At 44.7% G+C, this 15,627-nt stretch overlaps 1 protein-coding gene across 6 annotated transcripts in view; it reads left to right on the forward strand.

Annotated features, from left to right (window-relative positions):
* Positions 1-15,627, forward strand: part of PPP2R3A (protein phosphatase 2 regulatory subunit B''alpha) — a 347,806-nt gene that overhangs the window by 282,006 nt on the left and 50,173 nt on the right. For all 6 annotated transcript variants that reach the window (XM_085882797.1, XM_085882796.1, XM_085882794.1 and 3 more), the window contains one exon: positions 1,107-1,209. In XM_085882797.1, coding sequence (XP_085738923.1) covers positions 1,107-1,209 — 103 coding nt within the window. The remainder of the gene's footprint in view (positions 1-1,106; positions 1,210-15,627) is intronic.

Genomic DNA, 15,627 nt, shown 5'->3' on the forward strand with positions numbered 1-15,627 from the left:
AGAGAACTTGGAAATTGAAGAAAGCTGAAATTGTACCAGTGAAAGTCAGAGCTCCAAGAATGATAGAGAAAACACTTACTGAGTACGTACTTTAAAATCATTCTGGGGAATATCACTACAAACGAGCTCCAAGTGGAGGCTGTCAAAGGTTCAGTGAAAATTTTGAAAAGAACCCTTGGAACGAGGCTATGAGAACGCAGTTTCACAGTTTGGTTCATGAATCAGGATCCTTCACCGAAAAATAGGAGATGGAGATTTGGAGTTCTGGGAGAACCTCCTCCCACCTCCTGAAACCCGCAAATGAAGATAGCAACCAATGAGGACACACACACACACACACACACACACACACACACACACACACACACACACACACACACACACACACACACACACACACACACACACACACACACACACACACACACACACACACCTACAAGCCTCCATCTCTCTCTTCACCACATCATCAAATAATATTCTTCTTCAATTGTTTATGTTTAACATCTCAATAACTCTAAAATGTGGATAGAATAGCCAGTGTTTTTAATCCTATTATTTAAAGTAGTTTGAAGTAAGGTTGTTGAAGTTGTTGCCCCCAAATCAGTTTGCATTCAAATTTAATCTGCTCCTCTGAAATAATCACATGCATTGTGTGTTAAACCATGTTTTGTGTTACGTACACAGTGCCATTGTCAATACATTTTCTTGATTGAGGCTCTGCAAAATACTTGTGTACAGTATATAGCGAATGAGACTGCTTTTCCCGAGATCAGTGGTCAAACCTTCATTTACACTATTATTCATATGGTACTGTGTTTCCTTGTACTGTATTGTCTTACAAATTATATATATTTATCTCTTCATTAGTTTCCTCTGTTAAAACAATTTCCTTGTCATCAGAACTTCTTTTTTCCATTAATTTCATGACACTTTTCACATTTCTCATTATTTTTATGACATATCCAGGTCGTTTGTATTCCAAATGGTCATCTGCACGGTGTTTTTGCCAAAATCTTCAACCCAATAAAAAGTTTCGCGTTTATTTAAATGTTTAAAATCGACTCCTCAAAAATTGACTGAACCCCCCCCCCCCTTGTCTTTAGGGTACTCAAAACGTACAACGATGACTCATCCAGGTTTGTCGCATTGCTTGCCCGTCCTGGATGCAACTTCTTGTTACAAGAGGATTTCATCCCACTACTACAGGTGTGATCACATTTTTATCTCTTTCCGGTGTCTCTTCGTGCATTTTGGTGCAGACACAGACAAAACGTCTGCTAATCACAACTCTAACCATCTGTTTTTAATTGGGGAGAAAAATAAATCGCTCTGTTTATAAATTAATGGCTTAGGACATATGGTAACCTGTTTTGTATGGTAGAGCACTCTGTACTATCCAACTCCAGTATACATTCTTCTTTGTATGAAAATATAATAAACTTATTTGATTTGCATGGTCTCCGGCTCATGGAGGAGCTGCAGTGCAAATGGCACACGCACACGCATGCGGACATTTACAGGAGATTGCAACGGTGGACTTTATTTCAGACGAGCATGGGTACCTGGCATTGCCCAATGCTGTTGTAATCCTGTTTGCATTTTGAAGAAATTAATCTTTTATTTTATTTTTTTCCAATGTTTTTTTTTTGTGGGGGCCTAAAACGCTTCTCTACACCTCCGAAGGAATGAGGTCGGGGATCATTTAATATTACCTTTCACATAGCTACAAAGGCTTTGGCACTATGGAGCGACTTGTTCAAAGATTATACATTTTTCCCCCCCTAAAACACTCCCTGGCATTCACTGATTAACTTCTGAAAATTTTATGAAGATCAGTTTGGCAATCTCTGTCTGTCTGTCTGTGACTATTTTTAGATCCTCGTGGAGGATCTCGAAGTCTTACTCACGTTGTTGTTCTTCATCTTCTTCTTGTGGACTTTTTTGTTTCACAGCCTACAGTTTTCATCGGAACTTCCTGAAACTTGGCATATATATGTAAAAATACCCTGCGCAGACAGTAACCATCTCCGATTTTGAAAATTCCTCCGAGAAAAAAAGTTATGACGTCAAAATATCTCCGCTAATGGAAATCACCGAAAAATTTATCTCCGAAACTAGGCAAGCTTTTTTGAATTCTGTTTGCGGGAATCGAACAGGGCATTGGCAGAGATGAATTACCACACATATGATACATAACTATGACATCATATCAATTTTTATGACGTCATTCCTATTTTTTTGACATTTTTTGTTTCACAACCCAGAGTTTTCATCGGATTTTCGTGAAACTTGCCATGTATATGCAGAAAGCTCACGCGCAGGCAGTAACCATCTCTGATTTTGGAAATCCTTCCTAGAAAAAAAGTTGGCGTCATAATATCGTCGCTAATGGAAATCCCTAACCCTAACTAAATTCCAGTCAGGTCAGGTTCGATCTGCGACCTGCTACAGGTACCATGTAAACCTGTACTAACCTGTTCCATGGTCGGGTTGGCGGCGACTAAACCGTCTCCCACACCAGGTTTTCTGGTGAGGAGGGTGTTTGGATATGGACACCCAGCAGGATTAAAAACAAAACCTGTCAAAGGGCGGAGGAGCTCCTTGTGAGCCAACGGCCATCCATATGTAGTGCCCAACTGTGTCTGCGGACGTCCTCCTGCAGTTGGGTTACTTCTTATTAGGAGGTTGGTGGCAGGATTTGCACTCCGGCCACCATAAAACCCTTCATTCCGCAAAACGCAAAAACGCAAAAAAATCTGAAAACCCACTCCGTGGGAGTACCTCCTGCGCAGCTTCCCTTCGCAGGGCAGCTCACCGGATGACGGGATTGGGGCAAAGCCTTCGGGACCCCCAATCTTTGATGATAGGAGGGAAACCACGGGGTAACATCCCTGGGTCAGATTGCGGGAGAGTGTGTCGGAGTGGTGCTGAGGTGTCGTCCACCAGACGGCGGTCTCCTTGGGTTAACCTGAGGCGGTCCCTTCGGGTGGGTGCCTGGAATGTCCTATCCCTAAGAGAGGATGATCACCTGTCTCTGTTATCATCTGAGCTCAAGCGTTTGGACATCGGGATTGCAGCTCTCTCTGAGGTTCAGAGACCGGATTGCGGCGAGATAATGGTGGGTGGTTACACCTACTATTGGTCTGGTCGCTCTGATGGTTACCATACCCAAGGAGTTGCTGTAGCTGTGTCCAATAAGCTGACCCCAATGATAATTGAGGTAACACCGGTCAACGAGCGTATTATAAGATTAAGGATTCGTCACTCCTTAGGTGTCATTTCCCTGGTCTCTGTTTATGCTCCGACTGAGGCAAGTGATCTCACCGTGAAGGATGCATTCTACGCCACACTCGAGTCTGTGGTTGATCAGTGCCCCAGACGAGATACACTTCTAGTCTTGGGGGATTTCAATGCATCGACTGGAACTGATAGGGATGGTTATGAGGTGTGTGTTGGTCCCCATGGGTCAGGAACCATTAACCAGAATAGCACTAAGTTCCTTGACTTTGCAAGAAGTCATGGACTTAGGGTGGCTGGTTCATTGTTTCAGCGCCCACAAGCTCATCGCTGGACTTGGTATTTCAACGCTGGCGGTGTGGCAAAGGAGATTGACCATGTCCTCATTGACGGTCGTTGGAGGATGATCCAGAACTGCAGGTTCTACCAGAGTGCTCAGTTCCTCAATACTGACCACAGGCTTGTTGTAGCAACTCTAAAGCTGCACCTTAAATCCTGGAGAATGGTACCATCCCAGCCTAGGCTGGATGTTACCAAACTCAGGGATGAGAGAGTAGCTGAGGAGTTTGCGAACAGGCTGAGTGGACACTTGGGGGGTCTGGGTGCTTTGGGGGGTCCTGAAGAGTTGTGGAGCGCCTTCAAGACCACCGTCCTTGATGTTGCCTGTGGATGCCTTGGAGCTCACCGCAGGGCAAAGATGAATTTTGTCTCTCAAGGGACACTGGATACCATTGACCAGAGTCGCAGCGCCAGGCTGAATGGCAGAGCTGAGCTGTTCAGGGAGCTGAGGCGTAAAACTGTACGTGCACTGAGGGTGGACAAGGAGGCCTATGTGCGAGGAATCTGTGAAGGGGTAGAGCATCACCTGTGGACAGGTGATTCTCGTCCCGCTTACAGGGGAATTCGCGCATTACCTTCATCCAAGCCCATCCCTTGGAGCACTGCAGTTCGAGCAGAGAGTGGTAGGCTCTTGACAGAGGAGTCTGAAGTGAAGGCCCGCTGGGCCGGTTACTTTGAGCGGTTGTACCAGGCTGATCCCCCAGCTGTCGAGTTGGACGTCAAGGGTGTTACAATCCCTGTTGCTGACCCTCAAATCAACTGTGGTCCACCTACGCTTGTGGAAACACGGGCTGCGGTGAACCAGTTGAAACGGGGCAAAGCTCCAGGGATCTGTGGCATCCATGCTGAACTTCTCAAGGCTGGTGGAAATGCTGCACTCGTGTCGTTGCATGCAGTTTTGTGCTCTGCCTGGAACACAGGCATCATCCCAACTGACTGGAAGAGGGGCCTTGTTGTCCCTCTCTGGAAAGGGAAGGGTGATCGCCAAGACTGCAACAACTACCGAGGTGTGACGCTGCTCTCAGTGCCGGGCAAGGTCTTTGCTTGGATAATTCTTGATAGGGTTCGCCACCATCTGCTTGAGCACCAGCGTCCAGAGCAGTCAGGCTTTACACCAAAGAGGTCAACGATTGACCGTATCGTTGCACTTCGTGTCCTCACCGAACGCAGACAAGAGTTTCGGCAAGGGCTGCTTGCAGCCTATGTTGATCTCTGTAAAGCGTTCGATTCAGTGAATCGGGATGTCCTCTGGAGGATTCTTGGTCTTCGTGGGGTGCCACCAAAACTGATCGATCTGATGTCTGAACTCTACTCTGGTACTGAGAGTGCTGTGAAGTGTGGTGGTACCATCTCTGACTTATTTCCAGTTGTTACTGGAGTTCGTCAGGGATGTGTACTTGCCCCCACACTTTTCAGCACTTGTATGGACTGGATTTTCGGGAAGATGTCTGAGAGATCAAGTTGCGGTGCATTGTTTGGCAATGTCAAGATCTCGGACCTTGATTTTGCAGATGATGCAGTCATCTTTGCGGAGACTTTAGACATCCCCTTGGGGGTCCTCGAGGTGCTGAATGAGGAGTCGGAGCCGTTGGGATTACGGGTTTCTTGGGTCAAAACTAAGATCCAGGCTTTTGGTGACATCTTGGATGCTGCTGTCCTGTCTGTTTCTGTTTGTGGTGAGGATGTTGAGGTCATGGAGAGATTCACTTACCTTGGCAGTGATATTCATTTCTCTGCTGGCTGCGAGTCAGAGGTCAATAGACGTCTGGGTCGGGCCTGGGGAGTCATGGATTCACTGGATCATGGGGTGTGGCGCTGCCGGTACCTGTGCGGGAGGACGAAAGTCCGAGTCTTCAGGTCCTTGGTACTTCCAGTCTTGCTCTATGGGTGCGAGACTTGGACTCTGACCAAGGATCTGAGACGGAGACTTAATTCCTTTGGTACCAGGTCTCTTCGGAGAATCCTTGGCTATCGGTGGTCGGATTTTGTGTCCAACGAGCGGTTGCTGAGAGAGACTCGGATGAGATTTGTTACCTGCATAGTCCGTGAGCGTCAGTTGCGGCTGTATGGACATGTGGCTCTTTTTCCTGACGCTGATCCTGCTCACCAGATTCTCTCACCGAGGGAGTCTCATGAGTGGAGGAGGCCAGTGGGCCGACCACGTGCCTCATGGTTGCAGCAGGTTGACCATCATCTCAAGGAGATGGGGATGGGCCTGGCATCTGCCTGGGGGATGGCCAGACGGAGGCCCCTGGAGTACCGGCGGAAAGTGGACGCAGCGACGCGCTGTTCTGGCACATGCTCCCATACCTGACCTAATGGAAATCGCCTATATCATTATCTCCGAAACTAGGCAAGCTGTTTGAAATTTTGTTTGCGGGAATCAAGCCGGGCATTGGCACAAATAATTTATCGCAAACCTGATACATCACAATGACGTCATATTTGTTTTTATGACGTCATCATTAAGAGGACGAGGATCTTAGCTCATTTGAGCTTGTTCTCAGACATCTCTCTTATTGTATAGAGAAACTCTCTGAGCTTGGGGGAAGTGACAATTTCTTGGAGCGATGCTATTTGTATGACCCTTTCTTTCTATGCACTCAGTCGTACAATTGAGAAACACCCTTCTCATCCTTCCCTCTTTATGGAATGCCAATCCATGGGGTTTGTCCGTGCTTTATTCTCTAAAGTCTAAAGGCTGGGCATGAAGCAAATATGAAGCATTTACCATTTTTATAGTGTTTTGTGTGACTCTGCCAGTGTCAGAATGAAACCCGTCGACCACCCACAGTGGAAGAGGAAATAGACATAACTTTCAAAAACTGAAAATTAATATGATCTCATCATTTGATATTTACTCGACATCTTCGCATGAAGAATGGAAATGCACCTGGGAGCCTTTAAGTTATCGGCTGTAACCTTGGTGATTTATCCAGTAGTTTCTGCGGAGGCCGTCGTTTCTTGTTTTTCTGATTCCATACTTAGCTGCAAAACATAACCTGCTTTTCGCAGCTATCCAGGAACCCGCAAAAGCAAAATGTTGCTACCTCTGATGGATGGATTTGAATCTGAGGGCTTAGTGAATAGGAAAGATAGGAATGACTTGGAGAGTAAGCTGGTAGGAACCCCTACTGGTTTTGTGTTCACCTTCTGGCTGGGTGACTATATAGATGTTGTCCTCATCGGTTTGTGTTGTGGAATTCTTCATAATTTCACAGCATGCAAGGTTTATTTTGTGCGTATGCTGGTTGTGTCGATGTCTCTCCCCATGACTGAGTTTCTTATGCGAAAGGACAGTCTTGCCATGGTGGTTGCGATTTTTGAGTACATGTTCTCTCTTTGCACGTGTGGTTTTTGAAGATGAATAAGCAGTTCAGCCATCAGCTAACACGCTGCCAAGTGGTAGCTGCTACGGAGCTGTTACCGTAGTCTTTAGAAATGGCTGATGATTTTTTTTATCATTATTTTTCTTACTATAGGGATAGCAGATATAATGGTTATCCTCTGTTTTTTGTTTTTTTCTTCCTTTCCAGCAATTGCAACTGCACATCATTCCTTCATTTCTGAGATGATACCCTTCTAATTTGGCAGTGAGGTTCCTTGGCCCTTTATCCCTCGACTTCTGCAGTAATTTTTTGTGATCTGATGACAGCATTCACCGTGAAAGTTCTGTGAATGTGGTTCTTCTTCTTATTATTATTTTCCACAGTTTTAAGGTTCATGGGAGAGCTCTCTCGCACACAAGTTACGCACACACATGTGGAGAGACACCAGACAACACAGGTCTAAACTTCGGACAAATACAGCCGTTGATCTTGGGGGAAGTAACCTCCTCAAACACATTGGGTACCTGCGACGCCACCTTATGGCGGTGCTTTTTGTGTTTTTACTCAGCGGTGTATTTTAGGGAGAAATCTCTTCACTCTCCCCTCTAACCACAATTCCACCAAGTGTGGTTGCCAATAATTCTCAAATGATTTGATCGCCTGACACTCTTTATCTCAAAAAGTTTTGTTTTCAAAGTGTGCCAGTTTGCTTCCTGTATCTCATCGTGCGGTTGGTCGGTTTCATTGCAGATTCAACGTTTGAACCTTGCTTCTGTTTGATTGTCGATTTCTCCAAGAAACTACATTTGCCTTGATGGCATAATTTTGGCTCCTATAAATTTGCAAAAATACGATTCTTCTTTGGCTAACTGCAATGCTTGCAGCCCATCACAGACATGAAAATGCAGACACTTATAACGGCCAATACATTTACTTTAATACTTACCATCAAAGTTGCACCACAAGCCCAAACCACCAGATGAACAGCCAATGCAGCCAAAGCACCACTTTAAAAATAAAAAAATCCCACCACTAAACGCTCAAGTCCGCTGACAATATCTGGAAAATATAACTGTCCAAATTTGTATCATGAATTTGCTTTTATGAGAGATTTGTTATCTATATTTGGGTTAATTTAATACACTCTCACAAAATCTGCTTTGGAAGGTGCCTTTGGTACTTTTTAAGTTTGCATACATCGTCGCAAGTTATTTTTTTGGCTGATTTTGAAGTCTGGTTTATTTTATTCATGTTTCTTTGCTGTTCTGTCATCAACGTATATACATAGCATGAGCTTGAGGCATTGAGCCACCTGTGCACATCAAAATGACCTTTTGGTGGTGGTTCAAGAATATCTCTGGGGTCAGGGAGGGGGGGAATTCCTGAATGTTTAAATCGGTGTCTGCTTTTAAGCAAATGATCTATTCCTTTCCTATTCTCTCTCTCTCATCATTCAACTCACCAGGCCAGTTGCCAATTTCTACCGATGAGATGGCCAGAAAGACTTTCTCCTCCCCACAACCCCCACACAACCCCCACACCCCATAACTTTGTAAAGCAGTTTTAATGCAGCATTGCTGACTTTGATTTCGATCGTTGGCAACTCTTGCACCAAACAGATGTGATTTTTTGTGGATTTTAACCTCGATGCCTGATCATGCTTGTTTGCCGAGTGTTTTTTTGTTGTTGTTGAGGCTTTTGTTCATTTTTGATGCCAGTACCATACTCGTTTGCTTATTTATAGCGTTCCTAGAAGATTGCTGTTAAAATTGGTGAATCCATTTCGAGCTTCATTCCAGTAAGCTCTTCACGCTATACTTTTCTACACTGGAATATCTAAGTATACCTGTCGAAGATAAGAAAATTAAAACCGAAAAAAGTATGAGAAGAGGGAATGATCGGGGAAAGGGAGTGTGCTAGTAATAGTGAGGAAGGGAATGAATGCCAGGAGAGATGTGAAAATAAGTGTAAGCAGCCTGCAGGCATTGGGAAAGGGAAGTAATCTACATTTTTAAAATGTTAATTATTCATAGATACCCCCCTTTATTCATTTCTAAATGATGCAGCACTGCTAATAATTAGTGGGTTCACTTTGTGCAATGATTGTCAAAGGGCTTTCCAACAACTCTTCCATATTCCCTTATCTAACACAAGTATTTCACCGGAGAGTGTTTCGATAAAGGTGCCAAACTTAAGACATAAGTTGGAAGGAAAGTCGGTTCCAAGAGGAAGCCTGGGAAAGGTTTTTTTCACATCATTATATTGAGTTTTTTGCAAGGTGAGTGCCTTCTGTGTGTCGTGACTTGATACAGGCATGCAACCACGTCTCTACAATGTCAAGCTAAGAATGTTTAGCTGCAGGACAGTCTTGCGTCCATTTGCTTATCCCACAGGCATGGACTCTGCCTGACGCCCCAATTTTACTTAATATTGGTTGGATTACATAATTGTTGAGAAATGCATCTTTCAAATGATATCGAAGGCGCTACCAAATAATATTGTCTGATTCACACAGATAGTAACAGGAGCACACACAGCTCAGCAGGTGTGTGTTCTATGTATGGCATTTTACAAACTAGAGACTTAAAATTGTAAAATCAAGTTTAATAGTGCTGTGATCTTACATTTCTCTTCTAACTAGCAGCAAACCTGACTCCACATCTCCAGTTAGAAGGGTATGCATCTTAGTCAGTGCTTAGCAGTGTTGCCATGTGTTGTGGTTCATTTGTGATGATGCTTGGAACAAACAACACTCCTCAACGAGCAGAAGCATCACTTCTTCAGGCTGACTGATGCTGGAGCCAGCAGTGTAGCGGGTGACAACACATTAGACAGTCGGCGGTTTTTGTGATTTCATAGATTACACAAAGCTGGATGTCCACTCAAATATCTTCTTTGCCGCCAAAATTCAGAAACATAGTTAACTGGATAATGGATGTGCAAACAGGATTTGGGCCGCTGCCCTGTGGCTTCGGACTTTTGGTGTGTGTGTGTGTGTGTGTGTGTGTGTGTGTGTGTGTGTGTGTGTGTGTGTGTGTGTGTGTGTGTGTATGTGTGTGTGTGTGTGTGTGTGTGTGTGTGTGTGTGAGAGATATATATATATATATATATATATATATATATATATATATATATATATATATACAGTAGACTAGGTGCAAGTCGGCAGCGTGTAACTCGTCACTTCACCTAAGTCGGCAGCGTCAAAAAGTCCCGAATTTATCTCATGTTAAATCCCTTTGAATAAAGGGTCATCCCTCTGTAAGTCGTCATCTCTAAGTCGTCACTTCGTCTAAGTCGTCAGATATTGTCCATTCCCACGTAATGGAAACTCAAGTAAATTACCACTCCTAACTCGTCACACGGAACTGCTGCCTCGTGAGAAGCCCGATTTCATGGAATCGTGATGCTCGCTCATTGGTGTACACCGCCAGTGATAGGCTATTTATAACTGCGTACACACGTTGATCGCACTTCAGGCAGGACAATAGCGACTAAGCGTAAGCTTACAACTAAAACCAACCAAGAAAAATACGACATTATCCAGTTTTGTGAGGCAAATCCACTGATGAAGAAAACAGACATAGCTGAGAAGTTGGACATCAAACGGCAGACATTGAATGATATCTTGAAGAATAAGGGCAAGATATTTGGACAAGTGGAGAAGATCGTGAGGTTGGTGGGAAGTGTGAAATGCGTGAAATGTGTGTCCTTTGAAGAGTCGATGACTTTCTCATCATCTGGTTTCGGCAAATGTCGGCTCAGCCAAATATTCGGTTTCGGCCGATTCTGCCAAATATTCGGCCGATACTGTCTTTCGTTGGAGGATTGATTGCCCAGCCAACATCATGGAATACAATGACCGGTTTGAATCCTTTCTCATGCACCAGATGCCCAAGAGTTTGAGGCAGTCAAACATAATGGATTACTTCACGAAGAAGTAAAGGATCGATCGAGCTTAGTGTTGAAGTCCGATCATGGTTTTATATTGGCTTGTTTTGTACATTACCGCACTCACTTTCACATAGGCATTGAGTGGTAATCATCACCACGATGACTGTGTGTCATGTAATTTGTCACCATACCATCCCCGATGGTATACGAGTTGTCTTGCAGAGTTGTTCATTATCTTTACTTTTGATAAACTGATATTCATGAATTCCATCTTTGCTGGATCACTTTCCAACTCACCAACTCACCCCCACCTATGCCCCGAGGATTGTGTTTTCCTTTTGGTACAATAGCCGGCTCTCACACATATGTGTCCAGGCCACGCGCAACTTCATCCTTCACCCCACAGTCATCATGAATGTTCGCATACGCGCAAGTCGTCACATTTCTAAGTCGTCACTTTATCGGTCCCGATGGTGACGAATTACGCCAAGTCTACTGTGTATATATATATATATATATATATATATATATATATATATATATATATATATATATATATATATATATATATATATATTTGTATGTAACTTCACCTAACCCGAACCCTAACCCGAATGTATATGTATATATATATATATATATATATATATATATATATATATATATATATATATATATATATATATATATATATATATATATATATATGTTTATGTGTATGTGTATATATATATATGTATATATGTATATATATATATATATATATTATATTTATATATATATATATATATATATATATATATATATGTGTATATATATTATATTTATATATGTATATATTATATTTATATATATATATATATATATATGTATATATTATATTTTTATATATATATATATATATATATATATATATATATATGTATATATATATAGATATATTGTTTCGGATTCGTGCCCGCCGGCGTGCGAACGGCCACGTAACTCGAATCGCGCACGTCGCCCACCGGACGGACAATCCCGTCGTGACCCTCTCGGACTACCGCCGGGAACTAGTCACGGGTGGGCCTTTCGGCCTCACCACGATCGTGCCAATCGGCCCCCCGCGTGGGATAGGGTTGCTCGCCAAATTCGACCTACCTAAGTACCCACACAGAGGGTAGACTGGGCGATCGCACCTCGCCGCAGGTCGACTTCGGACACGGGCCACTTTAAGCGACCCGTTCCGTACTATCGGGATAACCGAGCGGTGTTATCGTCAACCCCGACGGTTCGATTAATTATCGGGCGTTTTAGCCCACGACCAACCCTTTACGTGAAGTAAGATGGAGATTCAATAAAGGAAAAGACGAAGCGAAACGGGAAAAACAGTTCAACATAAAGCACATTTATTTCGCGATGGCACACGGATAGCACACATATACAATTATACACCAAAAGCAAATGTAAAAGAAGAAACACCACAATAATGCACAAAAAGCAAATGTAAAAGCAAAACACAATGCAGATCTACCACCGACTACCGGGCACACGGCAACACTTATACAGTTTTACTTCACAGACGGCGCCGACAACACATATAATCAAAGCAAAAGAAAAAGGGACCACCCTCCACTATGAGGGGGCAGACGGGCCTGGGGCCGAGACCGCGTCGAGCCTACCCGTCTGGTGATGAGCCGCAAAATGGCGGTGGCGCCCCGACTCCGCGGGCTTCGCGGACAGTGTCTAGAATGGGGTGGGAACGGGGCCCCCTTCTCACACTATCTCAGCGCGGGGGGAAACAGGAGGAGGTTGTTGATGCTCGGGGGGGGATGAGGATATCTCGCTGGCTCGGGTCCCGCGACGAGCGTCTCCACCGCAACCTCGGTCGCGTTATCGGCCTCCCCTCTCCGCAGCTCCCCGACTCTGACACGAGCGCCCTCTCGACTGCCTTCGCCGCCGCCACCTCTCCAACTCTCCACAGCTCCGTCCAACTGCTTTCTCCGACTCTTCTTGACTGACTCTTTCCAACTCCACTCCTACTCTTCCCAACTCAACTCAACTGCCGGCGAGCTAACGCGGCCCTTTATAGCCCCCGGGGCCTCGCTCCTTCACCTTCGACCCTTTACCTCTGGCTGGCTCCCCATTGGACAGAGGAAAAGTGGGCGTGAATGCTTTTTGATCCATGAATCTGCATATAGCGATATTACTCCGACGCACCTGGAGGCGGGGCCAAATCGCCCCATTCTCGCTGATAGGACGGAACAGAAGTGGGCGTGAGTCGTTTTTGATCCGATTTCTTCAGAAAGGCTGGTGTTTCTGCACCCGCTGCTCGGTGCGCGCCCTGCACGAGTCCAGTATCGGTGCCCACAAGCGGCGCGGGAATGACGGCGATGCGATGGTTGCGAGGGCGAGTTGTGACGGTAAAGGTCGTGGCTGTGGTTGTGAAGCGGCGTTGCGGTTGGTGGTTGTTGTGTGATGGCTGTTGAGACGTGGTTGGTGGTGGTAGTAATGGCGGCTGGTCCAAAATAAAGATAGTAAAAGAAAAACGGCTATCTAGAGGGGTCGCAGCCCGAATGAATGACATTTATTCCCTCGAAACAACGGGCTTGGGCCTAACTACACATATACTTACAGAGATATCTCACCTAAGGGACCTGAATGGTGGTTTGCGAATTTCATCAACCACAACAATATATATATATATATATATATATATATATATATATATATATATATATATATATATATATATGTTGTTGATCCAGGGTGGCGGGATTCTCACCCGGTCCCTGGTGCCACCCTCACCACCACCGTCTCCGGGGTTTATAACACCGGCCGGCTCGGCACAGGCCTCGGGTCACGCATCTTCAATTACCAACGTACTCCTTGTACCTCGCCAGTTGGGGAGATAGATCCCCTGGTTACAGACTGGTTTTTTCAGAGACCGAGCGGAGTCTACCAGTCTGTAACCACTTTGGTTTTATATGCCAATCGAACGGATCGTTCCTCGACGCGACACGAATTAATCCATAGCGGCAACTTCATAAGAATTAACCAGATTTGTTGGGGAACATCAGAGATCACAACACAAGCAATAAACACGACATTGGTTTTTCTTAACAATCAACCCGTTCTTAACTTGGGAACCACGGCTGCAAGTTTCGAGGGGATCACTACTGAAATATGCCTTATACAACACGTGCAGACAAAACAGACAGCATGCATGCAGACAGACAGAGTACTTGGTGATGGCTCATGGACGAGAGGAAAGCGTCAAGAAGCACGAATGTCGCTCGTAACAAGCGGGTGTCCACGGGTTCAAACTCCCGCTCGAACGTGCCGCACGGCAAGAATGGCGGCGCAGCACTCCCGCTCCCTCAAGGCACCGCGTGTGTGGCCTCCGCGCGCTCTCACCTCACGTAGGGTTGAAGATGGGCCTCAGCTGATCTGATGGGCCTCTCTCACGATCCAGCACACAAATCCTGGCCCGGCCTGTTCTCCAGACAAGGCCCAAATCGAGGTTCTGAGCTCCCAGGTGGATCGACAAACGTGACGAGCCGTTGGTGTGTGAACAAGTACGGAGGCTCTGTGGCCACAGACGCAGGCCGAATCGGTCAATCACGTCCTCGTACGAGTCGATTGTCAACTCCACGTCCAGGCAGCCTCTCAAAGCCGACTGCAGTTTCCCAAGCTCATAACTGAGCCTCAACCTGAGGCCTCGTTGTTTGTCTCCTTTTCAAAACACGTCGCGCCTCAAGAGCGACTGCCCCCCACACTGATCTTTTGTTCCTTCTCTCGGCGACTGCCGTTCTCCAAACTCAGAGCTCACTTGTTGCCCTCGTTTCTTCAACCCCCTCTCCAGGCGACTGCCAACAAAAAGCCCCGCCCCTTCGCGTCACTACCTCTCCAGGCCACACCTATCTCTCTAGGCCACACCTCCTCAGCTGACTAGGAGGGGCCTATTGTCCGTAGAGGGGAGGAAGAAGATCGAGCCCCTGTTTCACCACCGTATGAACATAAAAACAGTCTTTTACACCTCCCGACACACATTTATCGTACACTTTGCCAAACAACCTACCTAAACAGGCATTTAATGGGGGATCTCAGTTAATCCTATACTTAGTAGTCCCATAAGGGACATTTCCGTAACAATATATATATATATATATATATATATATATATATATATATATATATATATATATATATATATATATATATATATATATATATATATATATATATATATACAGGGTGTCCCAAAATAATGTACTCACTCTTTAAATGATAATAAATGCGTTGTTTATTGACTTAGAAACAAGATTAATGGTTAAATGTATAAATGGATAAATGCATGTTTACAAATGTTCAAACTGACGACCATCACGTTCCAAACACAGCCGATTACGCGGACCAATGGATTAATGTTGGAATGTAACTTTTCCAATTAATTCGCTTCAAAATGCGATGGGCGCTTGATTTTGGGATTCCTGTCTCACGAGCCATTTGTCGTAGAGATTTCCGTGGGGATCGGTGGAGGGTTTCCAGCAATTGATTTTCCTTTGCGGGGGTGGTTGATGACCGTGGTCTTCCTGAACACTCTTTATGGATGTCATGCACAGTTCCATCTGTTTCAAACTTATCTCGGATGCGAGCAATGGTGCGTCGCGTTGGTGGATCTTTGTGAAAATGTCTTCTAAATTGTCTTTGCACTTCCATGATGTTTTCGTGCTTCCAGTAGCACTTTGAGAAATTTTCTTTCTTAAACACCGAGTCATACTTCTGCCATTATGAGGGTCAATTTGATCTGCAAATAAATGAAAAATTCAATGAGTTATGAGGA

This window comes from Eptatretus burgeri, chromosome 5 (assembly GCF_056783735.1).
Source record: "Eptatretus burgeri isolate ZD-2024b chromosome 5, Ebu_testis_v1, whole genome shotgun sequence".
Lineage (NCBI taxonomy): Eukaryota > Metazoa > Chordata > Myxini > Myxiniformes > Myxinidae > Eptatretus > Eptatretus burgeri.